This window comes from Harmonia axyridis, chromosome 1 (genome assembly GCF_914767665.1).
Source record: "Harmonia axyridis chromosome 1, icHarAxyr1.1, whole genome shotgun sequence".
NCBI lineage: Eukaryota > Metazoa > Arthropoda > Insecta > Coleoptera > Coccinellidae > Harmonia > Harmonia axyridis.
Genome location: NC_059501.1, coordinates 75,058,427 through 75,083,553, shown reverse-complemented (window position 1 = coordinate 75,083,553; position 25,127 = coordinate 75,058,427). Strand labels below are relative to the sequence as shown.

General features: G+C 35.2%; 2 protein-coding genes across 4 annotated transcripts in view; one reads left to right on the top strand and one right to left on the bottom strand.

Annotated features, from left to right (window-relative positions):
- LOC123682604 (receptor-type tyrosine-protein phosphatase mu-like) overlaps positions 1–16,025 on the top strand; it is a 59,965-nt gene extending 43,940 nt beyond the window's left edge. For all 3 annotated transcript variants that reach the window (XM_045621345.1, XM_045621338.1, XM_045621354.1), the window contains 12 exons: positions 3,949–4,074; positions 5,770–5,857; positions 7,718–7,794; positions 7,852–7,986; positions 8,046–8,186; positions 8,603–8,733; positions 10,115–10,491; positions 12,257–12,471; positions 12,731–12,871; positions 14,406–14,551; positions 14,606–14,741; positions 15,810–16,025. In XM_045621345.1, the coding sequence (XP_045477301.1) occupies positions 3,949–4,074; positions 5,770–5,857; positions 7,718–7,794; positions 7,852–7,986; positions 8,046–8,186; positions 8,603–8,733; positions 10,115–10,491; positions 12,257–12,471; positions 12,731–12,871; positions 14,406–14,551; positions 14,606–14,741; positions 15,810–15,881 (1,785 nt within the window). In that variant the 3' untranslated portion in view covers positions 15,882–16,025. The remainder of the gene's footprint in view (positions 1–3,948; positions 4,075–5,769; positions 5,858–7,717; positions 7,795–7,851; positions 7,987–8,045; positions 8,187–8,602; positions 8,734–10,114; positions 10,492–12,256; positions 12,472–12,730; positions 12,872–14,405; positions 14,552–14,605; positions 14,742–15,809) is intronic.
- Positions 16,026–19,616: 3,591 nt separating this feature from the next.
- LOC123682666 (protein misato) lies at positions 19,617–25,127 on the bottom strand. Its single transcript, XM_045621417.1, has 6 exons — positions 23,770–25,127; positions 23,123–23,554; positions 22,392–22,706; positions 21,834–22,083; positions 20,513–20,797; positions 19,617–19,858 (listed from the first exon to the last, which is right to left on the bottom strand). The coding sequence occupies exons 1-6, from the start codon at positions 23,935–23,937 to the stop codon at positions 19,650–19,652; spliced, it is 1,659 nt and encodes a 552-aa protein (XP_045477373.1). The 5' UTR covers positions 23,938–25,127; the 3' UTR covers positions 19,617–19,649.

The window sequence follows — 25,127 nt, the reverse complement described above, 5'->3', positions numbered from 1 at the left end:
CAGTACCATGATTTTTAAAACCTCTTATTAGCATTATTGCGTGAATTATGCTAATAAAAGGGTTTAGAAATCATGGTACCTACCAAAATAAAATATTGCTATAACAAAAATTATTCCATTTTTCCTAAAATCGTCAATAGTACTTCCCTACTAATATTACAAATGCAAAAAACGTGATCTGCCTGTCTGTTACGCTTTGACGCATAAACCACTGAATCGATTTTGATAAAATTTGGTTCACAGACAGGAACTACTAGTGCTCAGGAAATGACTAAGGCTACTTTGTAACCGATTTAAAAAAAAAGTTTTGATTATGCGCAACAAACGAAAACCGCGCGGGCTAAAGCTAGTTTTACAACTAGGTAAATTACTGCGGCCCGCAAGAATGAACAGTAGCAATTATGCGGCCCGAGGTGAAAAAAGGTTGAGTATGGCTGATTTAGAGTGTCAAATGCCTTCGAAAAATCTAAGATTGAAGGAAGGACAAAACAACCAAGATCTATATCTCAAAATACCTTATAACCAACGATTCCAAGATACTCGTATTACTATGATTTTTATGGACATTTTTTATAATATGGATTCGTAAATGGAAGCGTGACTCACCTGAGAAAAGTATTATTGGATTTTGGAAACCACTTCATCATCACATGCTTCCCTCTTTAGTCTATTGGAAATAAACAGATTATGAATAAAATAAATTCAAGAGGGGTCTATACCGTTTCAGCGATCAGTTCAAATACTAGTACGCTTCATTTCACACTAGAGACCATCGACTTTATATGAGATTTTCACAGTTATTCATTTTGAAGAGTACGTCATTGCGGAAAGTCCTTATTTATAATATTTTTTTTTAATGAAAACAGAAACAATCAGATGATTTTTTTTATTGAAAAATATTAGGCCAATTGGCAAGTACCGGGTCTGATGCACATATGCGGTGCTAGTATTAAATCCATATGATTTTTAGTTAGCACCAACCTTCAAACGATACGTGTCAAAATTTGACAGCAGTCCGACCATCAGTTTGTGGGATATTGCGTTGTGAGTGTAGCTACTTTTGTTATTTGAAAAGAGATGGAAAAAAAGAATTTCGTGTGCTGATAAAATATTGCTTCTCGAAGGGAAATAATACAGTTGAAGCAAAATCTTGGCTTGATGAAGAGTTTCCGGGGTCTGCACCAGGAACAACAACCATCATTGATTGGTATGCTGATTTTAAACGTAGTGAAATGAGCAACGAAGACGACGAACGCAGTGGACGTTCAAAAGAGGCTGTCACCGATGAAAAAATCAAAAAAATTCATAGAATAATTATGAATGACCGTAACGTGGAGTTGATCGAGATAGCAGACATTGTGAAGATATCGTCTGAACGTCTACATCATATCATTCATTTGTACATGAGAAAGCTGTGTGGAAAATGAGTACTGCGCGATCAAAAGCTATAACGTCTTAATGATTCTGAGCATTTTTTGAAGCTGTTTCAGTGCAATAAACCTGAATTTTTTGTCGATATTTGATAATAGATGAAACATGGCTCCATCATTTCACTCCGGAGTCCAATCGACAGTGAGCTGAGTGGATTGCATACGATGAACCGCATCCAAAGCGAGGACAAACACAACAGTCATCTCGCAAGGTTATGACATCAGTATTTTGGGATGTTCAAGGTATAATATTCATTGATTACCTCCAAAAGGACCAGACCATCAACAGCGATTATTATATAGTGTTATTAATAAAAATAAATAATAAATAAAATAATTTATTCGACCTTAGGTTTTGAATAAACAATAATCACAGAGACATATTATGTCTGTTCGTGATGATTCAACTTAGTACTAATCCTACAACCTAAAACAAAAATCATTCTAAATTTCTTAAATAACCTTCATTGCCAGGTTAAACGTCTTGATCGGGAGTAAAGTGTCACTGTCGGGAGTAATGTCTGTCACATCCGGTGTTATGTCTCTTCCATTTCCATCATTTTTCACTATCTCATCTATGAGCTATTTATTATTCTGAAATTGACTTCTCTGCCTGTCTCGAATATCCACTGCTTTGTCTGCTTCTTGAAAGTACTAAAATTCTTTATTTTTCTGATGTTCTCTGGTAATGTTGCATATATCCGTGGAGCCAAGTATGCACCACTTCGCTGGCCAACTCTTTTAGAGGCTATGGAACTCTCAAACTGTGACGTCTTTTCTCTTGTTGAATAGGGATGGTTCCTCAAATTAACAGGAAGCTTTCCGCTGAAAATGTTTGTAAGAATTTCCATTGTGAATAATTGATAAGGTTCCAGCATTCCTGATAATTGATAGATCTCATTGCTTGGGAAGATCAGTGGTTTACCATACATAATTTTCAAAATCCACTTCTGCAGAGTTTCGACTTTATTCATGTGGGTGTCATACGCGCCTCCCCATCCTATTATACCATATGTTAACTGAGACTGCACCAGCGAAAAGTATAGTTGTCGTAAGTGGGGAATGTCTAGATATTTTTTTAGATATCTGAATTTATACAATAGGCCTCTTAGTTTCTTAACAACGTTGTTGATATGTTTATCCCATCTCAGATTTTGATCAATGGTAATACCCAAGTATTTGATCTCCGTTGCTTCCGGTATACAAGTTTCCTCATCAACTCGCAGACATCCAAAATTGGGAGCGCCAGATCTGTAAGACACGAACGTAATGTACGTTGTTTTCTCTATGTTAAGTGTCAGTTTATTGTATTTGAACCAGTTTTTAATTTTTTTAAACTCCATCTCTACCATCCGCTTTAGCCCCTTCCAAGTGCCGTTCGTGTAGAGGATCGCAGTATCATCCGCAAAACTGATGATTTTTCCATTCTGTCGCATCAACAAAAGGCTGTTCATGTACACCAAGAAGAGGACAGGTCCGAGAACGGTGCCCTGGGGTACTCCAAATGTCACAGACCTAGATTTGCTTTGATACCCTTCTATTTCTACTATTTGCTTCCTGTTTTTTAAATAACTCTCAAACAGGTCGTATGATTTACCTCGAAACCCACACACGTACAATTTTCTGAGCAGCTCTTCATGAGAGACAGTATCAAATGCCTTTGCCAGGTCAATAAATATGCATAATGCGGCCCTCTTTTGATCCAACAACTTGGATCGTTTAAAGGATGAAATCGTTAAAAACGTCCCCATTTGAAGCAGCAAAAAGTGCTGTTTCATGCGCCGTGTCACAAATCAATGAAAACAATGGCAAAATTACATGAATTGGGCTTCGAATTGCTTCTGCATCCACCGTATTCGCCACTTCTGGCCCTCGGGGCCTTTTTCCTGTTTTCAGACCTCAAGAGAATGCTCGCTGGAAAGAAATTTAGCGCCAGCCTGAAGCCTATTTTGAAGCGAAAGACAAAAATGATATCGAAAAGTTGCAAGATTGCTATAATCGCTGTATCGCCCTCGAAGGCAACTATGTTGAATAATAAAATCGAATTTTTCCAAAAAAATGTGTTTCAATATGGGAGTACCGAGGACTTATCAATTGGCCTGTTATATGCATGATATAAGATATAACCGAGGATATAACTTCCCGAACAAACATTTATTTTTTTATGAATTTTCACATGAAAATATTATACAAAAAGTCTTGTCAAAGGCTGAAAAAACGGTTCTTCTTGAATTAAAAATGAAGACTTAGAAACGTTTTTTGAATTCTTGCATTTGGTAAAAAGGACGTTAAATCAGAGGAAAGTTTGAGGTTACTTCACTCGTCCTGAAATGTGGTGGAACCTCAAAAACGCTACGGAGAGAGGAGTAATTAAACTTTGGAAGATCACCAGAGAGCCACGTGGTATAAACCCTCTTAATGTTCTCATTTCATTATTCAAGATTCAAAAACCAATTCATAACTCAGCATCTATGATACTTATTGATTATTTCCATTCGAATACACGAACCATTTTCAGATAGAAAAATCAACCAATTCACCGAACTGTTCCTCTGACTTATACTCGAGACCAGTAACACTAGCGGACTTGGAAGAATACGTGAAGACATCAATAAAAAACGGAGAACTAGAGAGACAACATGCGGTGAGTACCTCCATTTGTTTTTGGTTGATTATTTATGTTCTAACAGAATGGATTGGTTGCATTTATCATTCAATAAAAATTAGAAAAGCACTTACTTGAAGTTAACAGTCTTTTTTGGCTTGTTTAAATTCGAATTGTATTATCCGTCATACAAATACATTGCTTCCGCCGTTTTGCAATAGATGGCTGTAGCGGTAAGTGGTAGTCGAAATAAATAGATCGTAGATGTCAGATGTCATACAAAGTAAGCTTAGGTATTTGTTAACATAACGCCATCGAAATATTAGTCGATTTGTGTCTGCATCATAAGGTTATTAACGATTAAACATGTCAGCTTACGTGCCAATTTCTCTTTGAATGGTGATTTTGACATCGAAGACCAGCATGGCGGTGAAAGATAGAAGGTTCATGGGGATATCCCGGCCATGATTCCACGTCGATGGTCAAACCGAATATTTACGGTTCCAAGGTCATGCTCAATATTTGGGGGTGCCAGCTCGGTGTAGTGTATTATGAGTTGTCAAAACCGACTGCATGACAATGGCCGACCCCATGTTGCGAAAGTGGTCAATACATACTTGGAAACCTTGAAATGGGAAGTCCTACCACGCCCGCAGGATTTTCCAGACGTTGCTCTTCCGGACTATCACTTGTTTTGATCAGTGGCACACAGTATGGCTGAAGAAGTAAAAAATTGGATCGATTCGTGAATCTCTTCAAAAGATGACCAGTTTTTTCAACGCGGGATTCGTACGATGCCCGAAAGATGGGAGAAAGTAGTGGCCAGCGATGGGCCATACTTTGAATCATAAATGTATAACCAGTTTTTCACAATAAAGCCTCGAATTTCGGGAAAACGTCTGAAGCAAAGTTGTACGGCTATGTATATTATTTTGCAAAGAGGATATATACTTGATAATATGAATTTGGATGAATAATTGAATAATAGCATAGTATAAGGAGTTATCGCAGCCTACCACTTGAAAACTGATTACTGAGCATGCCAGGTGGTTCTTGAAATTTGAAACTGAATTTGACTAGCTCTTTTTCCCCTGATTTTAAATATATAACATATGTTTGGCCTATCTCTCTTATTCTGAGTACCACAGAGTTTCAAATTTCAAGAACCACCTGGCATGCTCAGTAATCAGTTTTCAAGTGGTAGGCTGCGATAACTCAAAATGCTCTTTTTTGAGTTATCTCATTGGCAACGATATGACATATAGTCAAATTGCCAACTAGATAACCCAAAAAAGAGCATTTTGAGTTATCGCAGCCTACCACTTGAAAACTGCCAGCTTGCATGCCAGGTGGTTCTTAAAATTTGAAACTCTGTGGTATTCAGAATAAGAGAGATAGGCCAAACATATGTTATATATTCGAAATCAGGGGAAAAAGAGCTAGTCAAATATAGAAAAATATACAGGGTGTTCCATTTGAAAAAATGAAGTTGCTATCAATATGTTGCCCACTCTGTATATATTTCGTTTTGTGAAATCATTTTAAAAAACTCTAGTCTATTTCGAGAAACTTTTGTAGAAAACATTTTTTTGTACCTCTTTTAGTAACAAAGTTAGAGGGGGGGTCAAATTATGGTGAAAAACCCGGTACCTATACTATTGTGTTTCATTGACCGATTCTTATTACATTTCAACAGAATTTTAATTGTGCTCTAATATATGTTTATATTTTCAGCTCTTTCTTAGAGATTCACCAAGACCTTCGGAATACGGTTCCAACAAAATTAATAAGTCTAAAAATCGCTATAAGAACCTTGTTGCATGTAAGTTGTTCCAAATCATTGTTACATATCGAGCGTTTCTTGGAAATATTACAAAATTTCTTATTGAAATAATGAAATAATAAAAATTCGATACCCTTGTTCAATAATGGACTAGTTTTCATTTTTTTGTAAAGGGTTAATTCAAAAGATTTGAGGAAAATGAAACGAAAATGTGGAAGAATCATTGAAATATCTCTAGAAATGAAAAAGTTATGGGACTTTGAAGTTGCGCTTGGAAGAATAATTTCATAGTACGTGTAAGTGCCGTGACGTCATACACTAGACGACTGGTATACGCAGAGTGCTTACGAATTTATTGGTGTACAATCACTTGTGCCGTTCGTGTCGTGTTTTGTTCGTTACACGATGGCTGAAATAACTTACTATATACATACATATAAATTACATTTTTCTCTTTTTACTTTTTACTCCTCACATAAATATGTTTTGCCATTTATAGACTTCAACAACCAGTACTCAACTACAAACTGTTTATGAAACGTTTTTTAAATGAATCATCGTTATAAGTTGAACCATGATGAAGCAAACTCAAAAGTAGATACTTATTTGAAAAGTTTAACTCCTTTTATTTCTGCACTGACATAAGATGGATTTGAAGAAAAAACTTCATCACTGCGAAGCCTTCTTCCATTATGGTGACATAAAAACAAAACTCGAGTTAAAACTACACTGTACAACTACAAACGGCGCTAGAGCCTTGGCGCGGCTAAGTATTTAAACGTAATTTATGGTGTAGCGATCACAGGCAAGAGCCGTGACGTCACAGACAAAAGACGTTCCGCGCTAAAATACGTAAATTTAAATAATCTATTTCTCAGTCATTTATTGATGGATTTTTAAAAATTTTTCACTGATTTATCAGTTTTGCTCTATATTTTGATTCTATCGTGTCAAATATAGTATTATCAATATCACTAAACTAGTCAATTGCTGAATTGATTCAATAAATCTCTTTATTACAAGGTTTCCAGAAAACGTAGTTGCTCTCAACTCAAATACTTTTGGTGAGACCGCTATCATTAAAGAACTTGCCGAGAGAATATCAACGCTTCAAGAACGGTGATTTTGACGTCGAAAATCAGCATGGCGGTGGAAGGTAGAAGGTTTTCGAAGATACAGAATTGGAGGGATTGGGAGTGACGCAACAAGCCATTTCAAAACGCCTGAAAGTCATGGGAATGATTCAGAAACAAGGAAATTGGGTACCGTATGAGTTGAACCCGAAATATGTTGAACGGCTTTTGTTTGCTTGTGAACAGCTGGTTGCAAGGCAAAGACGGAAGGGATTTCTGCATCGCATTGCGACTGAAGACGAAAAATGGGTTCATTACGATAATCCCAAGCGCTGAAAATCATGGGTATATCCCAGCCATGCCTCCACTTCGACGGTCAAACCGAATATTCACGGTTCATGCTCAGTATTTGGGGGACCAGCTCGGCGTAGTGTATTAACAGTTGTTGAAACCGACTGAAACAATCACAGGCGATCGTTATCGAACGCAATTAATGCGTTTGAGTCGAACATTGAAAGACGATCGGCCGCAATACAATGAGAGACATGATAAAGTGATTTTACAGCATGACAATGCTCGACCTCATATTGCGGAAGTGGTCAAGACATACTTGGAAATTCGAACTGAAATTCGCCTATACCTAGACGATATACTAAAAGTACCTACTTTCAATATGTTTGAGCTCAATAAAAGTCGTGTATCATTATTGTTAATGTCTATGTTTTATACTTGCTTAAGTGTTCACTTGTATTGCCGTCACTAAGTAACTGAAAATTGTTTTGTTTTTGTTGAAGCATAGGCTTTCATGAATTGTTTAATTTTTCAGTTGATCATTCGAGGGTTATATTAGAGAAAATAAATGAAGATGAATACTCAGATTACATCAATGCTAACTATATTCATGTAAGTTTGCTACAAAAATTGCTCAAGTTTGCGGAAAATGAAAAATGAATTTTATAGGGTTATAATATGCAGGGAGCATATATAGCAACTCAAGGACCAAAATCAAACACACTCCTGGATTTCTGGAGAATGATATGGCAAGAAAATGTAAAATATATAATAATGCTCGCGAATATATACGAAGATAGAAAGGTTAAAAATATACGTGGATTAAAAAAATTGAATATATATCAACTTTATTACTGTTGCAGAAAAAAGTCGAGAAGTATTGGCCCAACATAAATGAAATGTTCACTTTTCAAGATATAAGTGTGCAATTGGAAGCTATTGAATTATTCTCTCACTACGAGTGCAGAAATCTACATGTGACGAAAGCAGGCGAAACAAGAAAGGAAAGTATCGCTTAATGAAATAAGTGGACACGTCTACAGCATTATCGCGAAAATTCAATCACTAGCTTTTTTTTCTTAAAATTCAAAATCTAAAGCGTGGCGGGATCAAAAAAATTTTATGGCATTTGATACGTTTTTATTTCTCAGTACCTTGGATTCGTCAAGATCATTACAGCCCCTTTCAGAAGATTCTTCATCAATAATATTGCAAAGATTTTTCATTCAACTCGTGTCGATCTACACAATTCGCTTTATCATATGAATGCAGCTTAACACTTTGAATCAAATGATGAATATTCCAAATAATTTCTTCAAAATGATATCTAATACATATTAGATATCATATCTTCATTGTTAGATGAATGAAGTTATTATTTTAAGTATTATATATTATAGTTAGCATTTTCTCGTTGCAGATTGAACAACTCCATTTCACAAGTTGGCCTGATAATGGGGTTCCACTATATACTGATAGTTTGACAGCATTTCTTCGAAAAGTTTTGAAGATTCCACTGTCCTCGTCCTCGCCAGTCGTTGTACATTGCAGGTTTGTCAAATCCGAATTAATGAAAAGGCCCTGATTATCTCGGAAAGATTGAAGTCAACATCAACCAAAATATAATATTGAATTTTCTAAAATAGTCCATTGAATTGAGAATGATGATTTGCATATCCATTTCACAGGAGAGTAAGAGAGGAGCTCATTCACCTTAATAATCTCTAACTCTCCCTATAGGGAATATCGCATAAAGTCTAACATTCAGATTTTATCCTATGACGTAGGTTTGACGTCCAGGGCCGTATCTAGGGCGTGGCAAATGTGGCACTTGCATGGGCGTAGGTCCGTAGGGGCACCCAAAAATATAAAAAAAAATACTGGAGCACCAGGCGAAATAATTCGAAAGATCACAACTCGGTTTTCATGTATACGGGGTGTTTCACTAATGATTGTACAGGCTTCCAGGGCAGACATTTTGTCGAGTCTGAATCAGTGTTCGAAATATGTCCTATTCGTTTAAGAGATACAGTCTGGTTTATGTATTTTATCAAAAACTTTCAATCGGTAAACTTTTGATCGCTCGCATGGATCTCCATGAGAATCTGAGGGAATTAGTATAGGCCTGTATCTACCCATTCCCTTAAATATTCATGAAGATCCATGCAGGCGTTCAAAATTAATGCTGATTGAAAATTATGGGATGATTGCTTGTCAATAATAGCCTCCTAAAGGAATCGCGCAAAAGACAGTTTTTAATTTTTTCTTGAAAACCAAAATATTCACAAAAATGAAATTAAGCTGACATTTTATGCGGGCGAGAAGGCATTTGAAAAAATTGTTGTTGGTGTTCTTCTATGATTCCAAGGGGTAGAAGAAGCCACCCCTCAAGCTTGTTTCGCAATAACTTTTTCTTTTTCCATATTTTATAATGAGAAAATCAATTTTGTATAGACTGATCCATTCTTAACGAATAATGTATTTCGCAATTTTTTGCTAAAATTCACGGTTTTTGAGAAAAAAAAATCAACATATAATACGCCTAAATTGTGGAGGTCGGAACTATTTTCGACCTCAACTTTATCCAATAGATAGATTTCAAAACGATATTTACTTATATTGAGAACTGGTACAAATATAAAATAAATGTAAAAAAAAATTAAAAACTTTTAACAGTCATCTGGAGACTCAAAAAACTATTCACATATTCCCGAATAATATTGTGTACCTATTATTTTAAAACTTTAACGGAAATATATGACTTAAATTATGAACAAAAAATACTATAAGACGATATAATGGAAGAAAAAAAATTTTCGAAAATGGGGGGGCGCTGTCTAATAAATTGCCACAGGTGCAATAGTACCTAGATACGGCTCTGTTGAAGTCTACTATTACTATGATTGTGTCATTTCAATAATTAAAATTACAGTGCTGGGGTTGGCAGAACAGGCACAATACTGTTAGCAGACATTACTTTGAGAATGGCTGCTGGAAAGGGAGTTGTGAATATATTGAGCAATCTTCGAAATCTCAGAGATCAGAGGGCAAATATGGTCGACAACATTGAGCAATACAAATTGGCACATTTGATTGTCTTAGAATGCTTGATGGGACCCCGAACCAGCATACCATGCAACGACTTGAACAGAAAAGTGGAAAAACTAATAAGGAATGGACAATACAAAGTTCAAATGAACTTTCTTAAGGATTCAGAATGGCAAGATCAGGCAATGAGGACTATAGCAGTTGATGATAAGTTATTAACCAACTATCCAGAGAAAAATAGAATTCAAGAAATAATTCCAGGTAAAGAAAACTGTGGTCTATTATCATATTATTCACTTCGTTTCTTTGGAATGTTTTTTTGCTCTGAGAAATCAAAAATTGAATGAAAAAATATTAAAACATCTATATTAGTACCTACTGGTTTAAATGTAATAAACTCACTTTCAGGAGTTCATTAGAAAAGCAGCTTTCAACTGACCAAAGAAATGATATAATTCTTTCCTCCATAAGAGAGAAAAATAGACAGGTTATTTTTGTTTTCCTGTTGTTGGATTAATTTTTTTGAATCATAAAATTTTGAATTACGTATATTGAAAACAAAACTTCACAAACAATAACACAAAACAAACAAAATTTTATTATAGGTATGAATAAACAAATGGTCTACCCCACTATACATATTTAAATCATGCACTATGCATTTCGGCAAGGTAACTTGCCATTATCAGGTGCTCGAGACAGTTGTTAAGATGTCGACGATGTAACATGAGCTCATGTTGAACGGCGTTTGTTTGCTTGTGAACAACTGCTTGCAGGGCAAAGACAGAAGGGATTTCTCAATCAATTGTTACTGGAGACGAAAAATGGGTTCATTACGATAATTCCAAGCGCAAAAAATCATGGAGATATCCCGACCATGCTCCTATGTCGACGGTCAAACCGAATACTCACGGTTCTAAGGTCATGCTCAGTATTTGATTTGACCAGTTCAGCGTAGTATATTATGAGTTGTTAAAACCGACTGAAACAATCGCAGGCGTTCATTATCGAATGAAATTAATGCGTTTGAGCCGAGCAGAGAAAGTCACTTGGCCGCAATACAACGAGAGATATGATGTGTGATTTTACAGCATGACAGTGCTCGACCCCATGTTGCGAAAGTGGTCAAGAAACATTGAAATGAGAAGTCCTACCCCACCCGCCGTATTCTGCAGACGTTGCTTCCTCGGACTACCAATTGTTTCGGTCCGGCTGACCGGCACTTCCGGTCTTATAAAGAAGTAAATCTTGGATCCATCCGTGGATCGCTTTCAAAGATGACCAGTTTTTTCAATGCGAGATTCGTACTCTGCTCGAAAGATGGTAGAAAGTAGTGCCCTGCGATGGAAAATACTTTGAATCATAAATGTATAACCAGTTTTTACAATAAAGCCTCGAATTTCGGAAAAGTTCAATATTTAATTACAAATCGTACAATAGTGTGATAAGTAAATTAAGTTATTATAAAAATCTTTTTGGCAGTTTTCCTACTTAATGCTAAGGTTAGGTTCCCCAAAGGGCATAAACCGATATCAATTTTATTAAGCTTATTCATGCAAAATTTTATGTGAATAGCTTTGCATAAAATTATTGATCATGGTAATATAGGTATGTATTGCATGTAGGTATCTAAATTGTTTCCTGAACCGATGTCAAAGATTTATTATTGAAAAAAATCAACCAGAATAATTTGATAACTTGTCTCTATAGGGAAAAATGAGTATTTGTTGAAATTAATGGTAACTGAAGTTTATCAATACAGAAATTATAAGAGATGCGCTGAAAATAATTTATTTCGGAAAAATTATCTCACGCTGTCTCAGAGAAATGTAGAGTATATGTGCCTCAAGCTTTATAACAAACTACCAAGAGATATCCAGTCGATATCTGACATAAAGAAGTACAAAGATGCTCTAAGGACTTTCTTGATAAGAATTGAACCATACTCGATAACATACCCTTTCGGTCATTTCTCATTTTCATATCTGTATTTAGTTTGACGTGTTAAATTATATTATTATTACAGAACATCACGGACGAATTATCCTCTCCAAATATCCAGAAGAGGACGAGACATCTTCCTACATAAACGCAGTCTACGTAGATGGCTTTAGATGTCCTGGTCGTTTCTTTGTAACTCAACAACCCATGCCCAACACTTTAGGAGATTTTTGGAGATTAGTAACCGAGAAGAAAGTTAAGGTTATATTGTCTCTGAACGCAGTTGATTTGCAGAATACGGTGAGATGAAATTATTTGAATTTGTTCCCATAAATAAGCATACATACACAGTACTAGTCGAAAATGATCTGCAATATCTCTCTTGAAATAAGGTTGATCTAAAAATAATGACATATACGAGGAAGTAACTGATCAGGTGTAGGTTTGTTAACTATAGTTCTAAGAGGTGTAGTGTCGTCATGGATGACGTCACATGGCCACCATCACATTAAATTTCAAATAGACACCTATTTATAGTAAATTTTTCCTATAATTTCAGACGTGTTGTAAATTTTGGCCAACAGTTGATGACCCTGAACTTCGACCCATCGATTATTTAGTGGTTAAATTCGTCGATGTCATGGAATTAGAGTGTTACGATCAGTTTTCTCTGAACGTATGGATAAGAAACAAAGTACAGGTAAAATATTTACGTTTTAATCCCACTCATATAACACATCCTTGAACACGCAGAGCCTTCATGTTTTAAAGTCAGAAAGAAAAGCACACCAATAGTTCATATGTGGTTATATTATTTCTCTAATTATGTGGAAAATCCGTTCATTCTACCATACATTGTAGAACATAATCGTGAGGTAATATTTCAATTTCATACAGATTTCATGGTTATATTTCATTATTATTGTGTTGGCACTCTGAACTCTCCTATAACGGAATAATTTATTATGTGTCAAATTTTACATAATTACATTTAAGTACATTACTAGGCCAATCGGGTCTAGTCACCGCTGCGTGGCGTCGACTGTAGCGTTTTTTCCGAGGGAACACAACCACGTGGTTGCTCAGTTCAAAACGAAATAAGAAATATTTCTTCTTACAAATCACCGGTTTTCATGAGGTTATCACTTAATCTACGTGGAAGAAAGTAAATATTTTTTTCGGCAATCGTCCGGGAAGTGCTTTTTCTCTGAGAAAGTAGCATTTCCCGGCCAAGTCCAGAAAGTACGTACTTCCCGGACTAGACCGGAAAAGAATCACGTCGACGTTATTTGCTGACAATGGTGGAAACATCACAAATTTGAAGAGACACGGTGGCTGCAAGTCTACTAATGTGGCTGAAGGATAATAAAAATTCCAAGACCATTCAAAAATCATCTGAAGAAAACAATCAATGTGAAACGGAAACTTTGCCGTCTCATTTTGGCTTCAACAAAAGGAATTTAAATATACCAGGCATTTCAAACAAATTGAATCCTTTCAATATTAGTAATTGCTCGAATTTTAATATAAATATTAATATAAATAAGAGTTAAAATGTTTCTGCTAATATGTGGTATTTTCTGTTCTGTTTAATTTGAATAAGAATTAAAATGTATATAAAAGAAATGTGTCGTCTCATTGATTTGTTATTCTATACGGTTGCCAAAAAAATATTGTACGCAACACGCCCGAAAATGGTTTTTTTGGACTCAAAGACTTCCAGGACGGGCGTCCTGGAATTTTGTCTATTCGTCAAAAAAAAACTATTTTCCGGACTTGTTACGTAAATTACTATTGATTTGCGAATGAAAAAAATATATTTTTGTTACTTTTCGTTTTTCGCGGAAAAATTGATGATATGTACTTTTTTAAAAACACTGATATAAATTTGAAATATTCGTGAAAAAAAATTTACTGAAAATCATTATGTACAAAAGAGATAAAATTATTTTATCCTCAAATTCGTCGTACAATGCTGTCCTCTATTTATTTGCTTCGATAAGAACACCGTACGAAGTTTGGACATCGCAGGATCACCAGAGGGGAAATGAAAAGGTACCAAAGTTTGACTGATACGCGAAAAACCACGTGGTGGTCATCCCTCTTAATTTTCAATACGAATTTTGCTTAGTATTGCACAGAATTGAGCGGATGTCCATTCCTTCACTCTCCTGTTCCCTATTAGTCAGTATAATTCATTCTGAATATTATAAAATCCTTATTGTTGTCCCCAGACGGAAAAGCTTGAAGTTGTACTTGTTGCCTTCAAATCTTGGCCTTCGAATGCCATGCTTCATAACTGTTGTGAAGAGCTGTTATCGTTCTACGAAGAAGCATACACTATTTCCAGAGGTTTTTCAAACATACTAGTGACATGCTTGTAAGTCAATCATTCCTTCAGAGAGTTTGATAATTCTACAATATTTATTTTCAGCGACGGGGTGACTGCATCTGGTGTATATGTTGCTATGTCTTTCATAATAGAGCAAATGAAACTGGAACACGAATGTGATGTCTGCCTTGCTGTGAGGACTATCCGTCACAACCGAAAACAATTTATAACTGATGAGGTAAGTTGGGTAAAGAGTAAAACTAAAATAATTTTTTTGAATGATCGTTTGCCTGAACGGATGGCTCTTTAATTTCGTCACGGATGTAATTCTCAAATTCGGGACGTGAATGCCCTCAAACGATAAGGTTCGACTCACTAAGTGCTTTCCAGTCACCGTTTGGAGCTCCGCGGTATAGCCTACTCTGTTATCTGTGGGTATAGCTCAGAAGTCAGAACCGTATCAGTCCACATTCTTACTGTTCCAGTAAACAGAGCGTCAATCCCTCGCACTACCTTCTCCTTTCCCTTGATGCACCCCCGAATTTGAGGGGCGGCAAGCACTAACAGCTGTGAGAGAGAAACAAACCGTTACTTCGCATAAAGTACGAGACAGCTGTAGAACACTGGTTTGTTTACGTTTAACTTGACAGTTTGGTGCTTAGAACATTCTATACTCTATGGTTTGGAGTGCTCCAGCCATAGCGGGGGCGTGAGGCTCTAGTGCGCCAAACCCCGGAGTGAGAAAACACTTTTAGATGAAGAATTGACCAATTTCTCAATTCACAGATATAATTAGCAATAACGCACTCGTCAGCTAGTGTTAAGCGCAGCAAAATGCCCCTAGCTCAAAATTATAACTTTGTCAGGGTTTTTTCGAAACGTCGTTACGCCGTACTTTGGAGACTCACTATACACTTATTTGTATTGTAACGTTTTTCGGTTAATTAAATCGGTATTTCTGGCTAACACTAATTTATTTCAGGTACACAACTATAAATAACTATTTACAGATGATTTATTTCAACTATTACACTAATTTATTTCTAGAACTTATATCTAATTGAGTGTACGGCACTGAGCGCCGTTTTCCGTCGCACTGCCATGCTCTGCGGCATCGATTGGTTATATACCGCCCGCATCTCTCTCTAGAAGCGTCTTGATCTTTCTATCGAGCTCTCGGTGCCTCCGGTACCTTCTAGAAAGAGGCAGTGGCGTAGGGCTTGCGAATTCGTTATAGTATCATAATTCAGATACCTTGTTATAGTTATTTATAGAATGCACTGTACTACAAAAATTTGTTTTTCAGAACCAGTTCCTATTCCTCTACGAGTGTGCTGTCAAATTTATGAATGGATTCAAAATTGAGAATAGCAGATAGAAAGCTTCATGATCTCCGAGATCCTCTCTCAATTATTAACAATAAATGTCAAATAATAAAAGCCCAGGCTAAATAATTAGTTATGAAACAAATAAAAGTGAATGTTCAATGTATCGTCAACAGAATAAAGAGTATTTGATTTTTCTCAATTCGATTATTTCTGATAACCTCAGTTTGGTGGAGCATTTCTTTTCACTAAAGAGTATCCACTTTATGAATCAGGCTATTTATATAAATGCTGCGTTTCGAGAGAAGTCGAAGCTTATAAATCGTAATCCCGGGAAAATCAGAAGAACAGTCAACTCGCACCTATAAATGTAGTTACATGTGGATTTATACTTTATTTTCAATAAAAAGTTCAACGAGGTACTGAAACTCGGCGATAAATCAATTCAACTTCCCAAACAAGAGTATTTGCAGACTTGTATATCGATTAAGAAAATTTTGTAAACTCAGTAGATATTTTGAAGTCAAAAACAACAAAATAATAAGAGGGAACATCTTCGAAATGCGAGGAGAGATATTATCTATCCTACGGTGATAAGTTGAAGTCAGTTAATAATATTTCGCCAAACAGTTGATTTCATCAGTGGTCCTGTTTTCGGTACAGAAAGTGCCATTGGGGGGGAGGCGTTCCCCCAGTCCCAAGATCCTCTGGATCTGCGCTTGTTACACTTGTAACTGCCCAGCAAACACTGGGAGGTAACTGTGAAGTACCATGGAAGTAACTTTGCAACTAAAAGCTCGCATGCGATGTATTAAAAACATTGCCTCCCGCTCGCATTTGCAGCGAAATGTCCGCGACATCATGTACGCATTTCAAGTCGTTGTGTTGTTCAAATTGAGACATGAAAAAATATCCCCAAAAAAACATCCATTTGTTGTCACTTTTATGGAAGTTTTTGAGTCAATAAATGTCTTTTTAATAACCACATTGGGTCGTTTCATGCGAGGTCTCTTTGATATCTCTATATTCCATTCCCTTTTTCACCACACATAGAGAACATTATATCAATTTCAATAGGAAGTTCGATTATGATTTCATTAGGATATCATTATTAGACTTCTCAATACTATTCTTTTTTTCACTACACATAGAGTACACATACTGACTTCCATATAAGATAAAATTTTGAATTTAATATAACTTTTGGGACAGCGTGACGACTTGGTCGATGGTGGGGTTTAATCAGGCCTCAATCTGCCTACTCCTGATTTACCTCGGGATAACAATAACGGGACATCCGCTAACTAGATCTCAATCTGCCTACTCCTAGTTATCGGGAAAAATTAATGGTTTTCTAACTAGGCCTCTACCTGCCTATCCTCGGCTTATCTCCGTTTAAGATGCTTACTTCGAGGCTTAAGTAGATTGTTGCGCCCTCTGTTGGGGGAAGCGTTAACCTGGTTGGCAGCGCCACCATGACCGTAACGCAGGAATCTGTAATCCCCACAAAACATTACTTTTGTGATATTCATAAAAAAGTCCCTTTGGCACTATACAGTGTGTTTCCAAATTGTATGTATGACTTTGTACAAGATATTCTACCCATTGAATAAATGATATTTAATATAGGTCAAATGCCTTGTATTGTTCAAATTCGGACAAGGATTCCTATATAGAATATCATTTATTTGATGTGTAGAATATCTTGTACAAAGTCATACATACAATTTGGAAACACACTGTATAGTGCCAAAGGGACTATTTTATGAATATCACAAAAGTAATCCTGTAGAAATTTGTACATACAATTTGGAAATGGAAAATGAAGTAATGAAACATCCATATAATAAATAATTATTCAATCTAATATAAAAAAACAAACGTCACAAAAAAGTGAAATTATCTCTCATAAAATAATAAAATTAACAAACAGAGCCGGTCTTCATTTGACCCCTTATAAAAAAATACTATATATATTTTAATTTATTGGTTTTTTGGTGATATAGCTATATCACCAGCCACATGGCAGACACCAACGCACAAATAAAACTGAAAAAACGGGAAGCCTATAGCTATTGTAGTTTTCGAAATATCGCTCGATCAGCCAGAAAACGGACCAAGTGAATACGTAATCTGTATTTTGTTGCAAAAATGCTCCTATTAGGATCACTTTCTGGTTTCACCGACGACCTCTCGGATTGCTCTGAATCGTTTGTTTTTGTTTATTACATCCAGATGAAGGAGAATAAATAAATATTCGTCGGACTCTTTGAGGGCTGGATATTTCAGTGCCACAGATGGATAATTGAAAATAATAATTATTATTTTCAACAATCCAATCAATTTGCACATTAATGTGCAAAGTATTACTATTACATTCACCAGAATAAACAGCCACATTGGGAACATAACGTGACCCACTCAAAAAGGATTTGAAATATCATCCAATTCATGTTAACATTGTGTAGTTCTCAAAAAGACTTCGTTGCGAAGTCGCTCGATGGTAAACTTTTTAACTACTAATTTACCACTTTCTATGGGGATGGCATTGTGGTTATTTATTAATATCCTCAAATTATTATTACTGCATCTTCGAATTGTTGTTAACAAAGCAATGTCGCAAAATAAATATGTTTAGAACAAGTATGCGTAATCGCAATGAAGATATCTGTCAATGTGCAATTTGAGACTTCGCGAAACTGCCAAGTGATGTAACGTGTTTGCTGGGTGTAGTAAGAAATTCACGCTTAAAGCTAACTCACATCAAGAACATACATTTATTGAATATATATTTTATACATGTATTATGTAGATAGATACATACAGTGCTGGCAAGTTATTTTGGGATGTAATATCAATATATTGGCGAGACGTTCTCGAGCCAAGTTTGGGTAGGTGCGCCCTCTCTCAAGGGATCACGGTGTTTCTGTTTATTCCCAAGTTCGCTGGTGGATTCTTCAGTTAGGCAATCCAGCGATCTCTGCCCAAGACACCCTCTCACACTATCGTGGAGAGGTGACTCTGATGCAACGCAGCGGCTCCCTTAAACCAGCCGGGGTCGCATTCAAGTGTAGCACGACGCCCATAACGCCACCTCTCGGGCTGACAGATTCACTACACACTCATCCACCAACACCGACGACCTACCAGAGGAGGAGGTGCGCAGGTATATTTAGGGGGGAGATAGCGCTAGCGAACTGAGGGTGGAAATGCAAGGCTCAGCCTAAGCGTGCAATGGGCGCTTGTGTCCGATGAACATGCCAGAAACCGTGACGTTGAGCGGTGCATTGAGTCGCCTCAGCGCTCCAACGTTGCAGCTTTCCGCCCCACATCGTTTCCTTTTCAAATATTTAAAGAAAAATTGGTAACTTTTAAAATTTTTCGAACGGCATGCAACTTATTTTCTTCAAAGTGGCATAATATAAGTTTTGTTTACTAGAAATTATCTTGCTTGTTCGTTTTGCTATCAGGTATTCGGATCAAAAGCTTAGAAAACTGGGACATGCCTCGTGTTTTTGTGTTCGGGTGCTTGGGTAATAAATGCCTTGATTTGTTCATCAGACAAAATGTTTGTTTTTTTCAATGTATATTCATGATTCTAGTCAAAGAAGCACTTAGGTAATTTAGAATATTCTGGAATATCAACATTTTTCTGTATTGAGTGTAATTTGACCTTATGGTAGATGCTTTCAACTTCGCAGACAATTATTGAATAAATTTTTTGAAATGTTGAACTTTCGCATATTGGGTAGAGGTATATGTGAAACCTTCACATTGAAACCAGAATAGACTAAAAAATAATTAAAATTTATTATGTTCTCTTACAGATAATAACTTTCTTCATAACATTCCTTAAAATTATTTAAATTGTGTACAGTATCCATAAAAGAATCTTTGTCAACACCAAGATCAGAGAAATGATGAAATCTGGATATATTTATTCTTTTTGTCTCATTGAGGAGAGTCTCTAACATTTCGCCTAAACCTGAACCACTATGCAATCCTGTTAAAACTGGTACACTTTGAACATCTGAAATGATTATTTTATTAATGAAATGGTACTTCAAAACACACATGGAGAAGTTCACTAGAGCACAGATACGTTGAAATTCGTTTTGAACTCATTTTCATGGTGAATCAAGTGGACATTGATATCGACTAACACACCTGATATCCCCGAATTATCATTATCATGGTGATTGCAAACACATACAGGCCCTTCCAACAAAAAAAATTGACATCCCCTGTAAGCCAGTAGCAGACGTGTTATCAAAAATTTCAAAGAACATGTCAGTTTGTGTTTCTAAAGGGGTGTACCTTGTTGGAACGTTCTATATAATGAAACATATGAACTTTGGTACAGCATATTGTATGATACAATAAAAAACTGATTGTAGAAGAAAAAGAAGGGCAAAGATCACAAACAATTTTTCTGTCAGTCTGTATGTATGTTCTAATTTCCTAAATTATGCTCAGATTGTGAAAACATTTGATTTTGTTTAATTAAATAAAAAGTTGGATAAAAGTTGAAAAGGTATTCATAATAGTTGCAGACAATGTTCAATGTTTTCAATCCCTACTCTCCTAAAACTATCAAATTTCTATAGCAATTAAAGCAGATATTTCGAAATCAAAGAGCAAACCTTTGTCATCACAAAACTTCCTCTACCATAGAAATGCTTACCAATGTAAGAAGATCTTGGGTTTCCTAAAATACTTCCATCAGATCCAACAAATTCATCAAATATTTTAGGGTATGGTTCCCCCACATTCAAGCTATTGGTAACTGTTGTCACGTCATTCAGTGATAAAGATGTTGTACAAGATAAATAAAACTTTAACATTTCCTCAACATTCTTGCATTTATAGGCAGGAAGATCTTTTTGTGGTCCTGCTTTTGATAAAGGTTTTTTCAGTCTTTCTTCTTTTATACCTCTCAAAGTGTACAGCTGTACCATTCTTTCAGAACCTATTTGAAGAGAATATTGGACTTGAGAACATTACACTCAAGACTTTGAATAAAGGTCAAAATAAAATAGCTCAAGGAATAATCCTATTTGATTCCCAATATTTTCAAAACAAAATGATCGAATAAATAAAAAAATTATTATATATAGTGACTTCTTATTAAAGCATGCTTGATTTCAATACAACACTAGATATTTTTAGGAAGACTAATAAAAACATATATAAAATGAGAAAAGCACATCAACAAGTCAGAAACCGTTCCACTTTTATTCAAACTTGTATTCTTGTAACTTTTTCACAAAATTCCATATGAAGATTTAGTCAAAACTTCCTGGCTTGTAACATACTATGAAAACTTAGAACGGCGTAATACTTTCAACAATATATTATTCAATACTTTTATGGAGAAATTTTATTTGGGAAATGAAAGGTCATACTATAAATGTATAAGATTTATCCCTGCTTGAGGGGTCCATTCTCTGAAAGATATCCTGTGTTCAGGTGATAACAAATTGAAAAACTGATTATTTTATTTATCAATGAACTTCAAATATACACTCAATTCCAATTAAATCTGATGGATAAATTTGGAGATATCGAAATTTTACAATAATATTTATTTACAATCACAAGATGATAAGATCCTCCAATTTTGCAAGAAAGTCTGTTTCATCAATTATTTACTTCTGATTTCTGATTTACAGTTCAGTCTGATGGATATTTTTTTAATTGAGAAAATGAAATTTCATTCAGATGTATGTAGATAGATACAAGTTTATTCAATATAAACAAAAATTGACGTAAAAAAATGTGAATTGAGCTCATAACTGCTTATAGTTATGAAAAAATAATTGAATAATAATAATAATTGAGGAGTTATTCTGTACATGGTGCCTGGACAGACAGAATAGATTTTGACCTCAAAATCTTCATTAGGGCCATTTAAGACCAATTTTGACTCAGAATTAAACAAAAACAGATATTTGAGCCAGTTGTTTCCTTAAATAAGAAAGCAAAAATTCAAAAGTATATCTCACCAAGAGTGCAATTAGGTGTAATGCATCGAGTAAGAGGGCCTTCCCAGTTGTCCAAACATTGTATCAAGTCGGAATCACTATTCAAAGAGAATGGAAGAGTCAAGCTAGCTGCCGCAGCTATCCTGTTGTTATGACTCAGATCCTTGCACAAATCTTTGAGAGTATAATTTCCAGATTTCAGCCTATATTTTAAACTGATGGTGTCCAGAGCAGCAGCTAATATAGCTCCTGAATGATAATACAATTCTGGCTGAAAAAAAAAAATATATATATATATATATATATATATATGTATATATCAACCTCCTAGATCACTTCAAACTAATATCGAACTATAATAGTTTGATAGATTCAAAGATAGTTCGATTCTAATATGAAACTATTTATAGATAATAAGAAGAATAAAAGTGAAATGTCATTATAATTTCAAAAGTTACTTCAATGTATTGTAGTTGAATAAAATGTTATAATTATTTCCTGATAGAAGACAAAAATGGCTTAAGTTATTGGCATTTTGCTTATAAGCACTAAAGTTTTGTTATAGTATTATTTACATACATTGTATTGTATATGATTAAACTCTCGCTCATTTCCTGGCTGCCTCCAACCTTTTTCACCTGTACACAAGGGTACAAATAGGGAACTTACTTCCCTCAAGGTATCAAAACAGAAAGCAAAGTTCAAAACTCTGTTACTATCATATTTTATTGACTGCATTCTTTGTTCTTCATTTTTATGATTGTAATCTTCATAGAAAGAGGGAATTAAAGGAAAAGCAATAATAGATCTTCCATATTCATCATGCAAATCCTCAATGCAAGATGTTGCCAGTCCTGAAAATCCATCAAATGCATCTAGCAAAACTTGACATCCCTATAAAGAAATTATTTCAGAGGTTATTATCTGGGGTCCCAATTTGAATAGCATTATTAACAAATATTGATCTACATTTTAATCTATAATCTATAAATCTATAAATGGTTTGGTTGTGGATAGAGATATCAACGAAAAACTCTTTTCAAGTCGTTATTGAAAATCATTATAATTGAAACAAAATGAATCAATTCAGTACTCACGGAAATTTGGTGCAAATAATTTAAGAGATAATTTTGGTACATAAGAAAAGAAATAGGAAAATGTTTCCTAGATTTAATGGTAATTTTCTAAATATTTATTGTTAATTAAAATAATGAATCAAAAACGAAAATATTTTCTACACTATTAGGAAAAATATACATCTAGAATAGATATCTTGCACTATCTATATTCCAAAATTGCACTTATCTTACCTGAAAATAATCACATTCTTCAACATAATTTCTTATTTTATCCATAAATTCATCCTGAAATTGGTCAGTATGCCATAACTTATTTCCCATATGAAATGAGTTGAATGAATTACTATTATGTTGATAATCCTTGACCAAATTTAATGTTCTTGGATGGAATCTGCTATATAGGTAGTCCGACCATACTTTCACATTTTTATCAAAATCAAATTCAGTTTGTTCATTATTGGGATCTGGATTATCTAACTTTTCTTGAAACTTATTTTTTTCCAATTTTTCTTCGGATTTTACTTCAACTCTATCGGCATCCCATTGGACATCATCCGTTTGAAATTCTGAAGTATCATCATATAAATCAGAAGCAGCTGGCAATACTCCGGAACTGCCTTTCAAATCCACTAATAATAGACGAGGAGTATATGTTTCTAGGCCCTATATGGTGAAAATATTAGTTTTTACTTGAAAAAAAAAAGAATTTTCTTCAAATTCCACTTTTTTTTGCTTAACTTCAACAAATCGCATTAAAGAAGTGTTGTATATAGCAGGGGGAAATTAATTTGTGTTACTAACAAATTTTCAAAGAATTTTACTAGATATTGATATGTGAAATAGTTGAATCAATATCAATCTACTAAAAAAAATATTACCTTAGCATTGATACCATCGCGAAAAAGAACATCGTGATTTATATCTTGCTTGGAATCAACTGAATACTGAAATGACTTTTCTTGAACATTCCACCAATGAGTTCCTACAAAATTTGAATAATGGCCAAACTGAAGGGTTAATAATTTGCCAGTTGAATTGGAATTCATTTTATTACTCCCTGTCTCCCTAGTCTAAGGTAAAAGGTAAGAGCTAAGCTGATAATTAATTCTGCAGTTTAAATTTAAAAACAAAATACATAACCTCAACAAACGAGAATTCTGACAATTGGTGTGTTACAATCTATGATTATTGATTATAGTAGATAAATAATTCTTCTTCTACCTTACATATATCATCGCAATTCGAAGGAATTAAAGATCTCTGAATTGTTTGTTTTGTTTCATTATAGAAAGCTCCTGTGTAAGTAAATAATGATCAAGCGACTGAAACGTTCACGTGCTAAAGAAAAATAAATGAAAAAGCACTGAAGCTGAAGGAGCTTATGAGCCCTCGTTCATTCAGGCGCCAAAAGGCACACTTGCCGACCGCATAACTGTATATAGGTTTATATGTGGAGTCCAAGGGCGCAACCGGCGCACGAATGTCGAACGCTCGACTGCTCCTGACTTCCCGTCCGTTCTTTCTTCTTTTTTTTCGATTTTCCAGTTGAGATTATGATGCAGCTCAAGTGAGGTTAGGTTATGTCGCAGTCACTACCACAATTTTGAAACTATGAGATCTTAAATATAAAGAATAAAAATCAACGAGTACAGTGTTTCTTTTAGGTTTCTTTACGGGGTGGCAGTGCCCCACTAAACCAAAGTGGTGACCCAGACGTGGAGCAGAAAGCTGCTGTGTTGAAGCGCTAAGGCGATTCAGTGCCCCGTTCAGTGTCAAGGCTTCTGGCGTGTTCATCGAACACAAGCACTTATTCACCCTCACAGCTCGCTTGGTCTATGTGGATAAGCCACAAACCCTTGACCATTTGGAAGACAACATTCGCCGTGTTATTGCCGATATACGGCCACAAATGTTGGAAAAAGTAATCGAAAATTGGACGTCCAGATTGGACTACATCCGAGCCAGCCGTGGCGGTCATATGCCTGAAATCATAAGTAAATTGTAATTCCTCAAGATTATCTTGCGGATAAATAATATTCATGTCAATCGAATAATCCATCGTTGTGTTATTGCAATTTAAAGTTCTATAGCTCTAAAAAAAACACCCTTCAGATATCAATCAATCAATCAATCAATGTTAATTATTTTACCAAATTTAGTACAATAATTTTCAAGAAATACTGTCAATTAAACCAATGGTTTGTGCCTGACAGTAACAATCATTACATCTAAACAG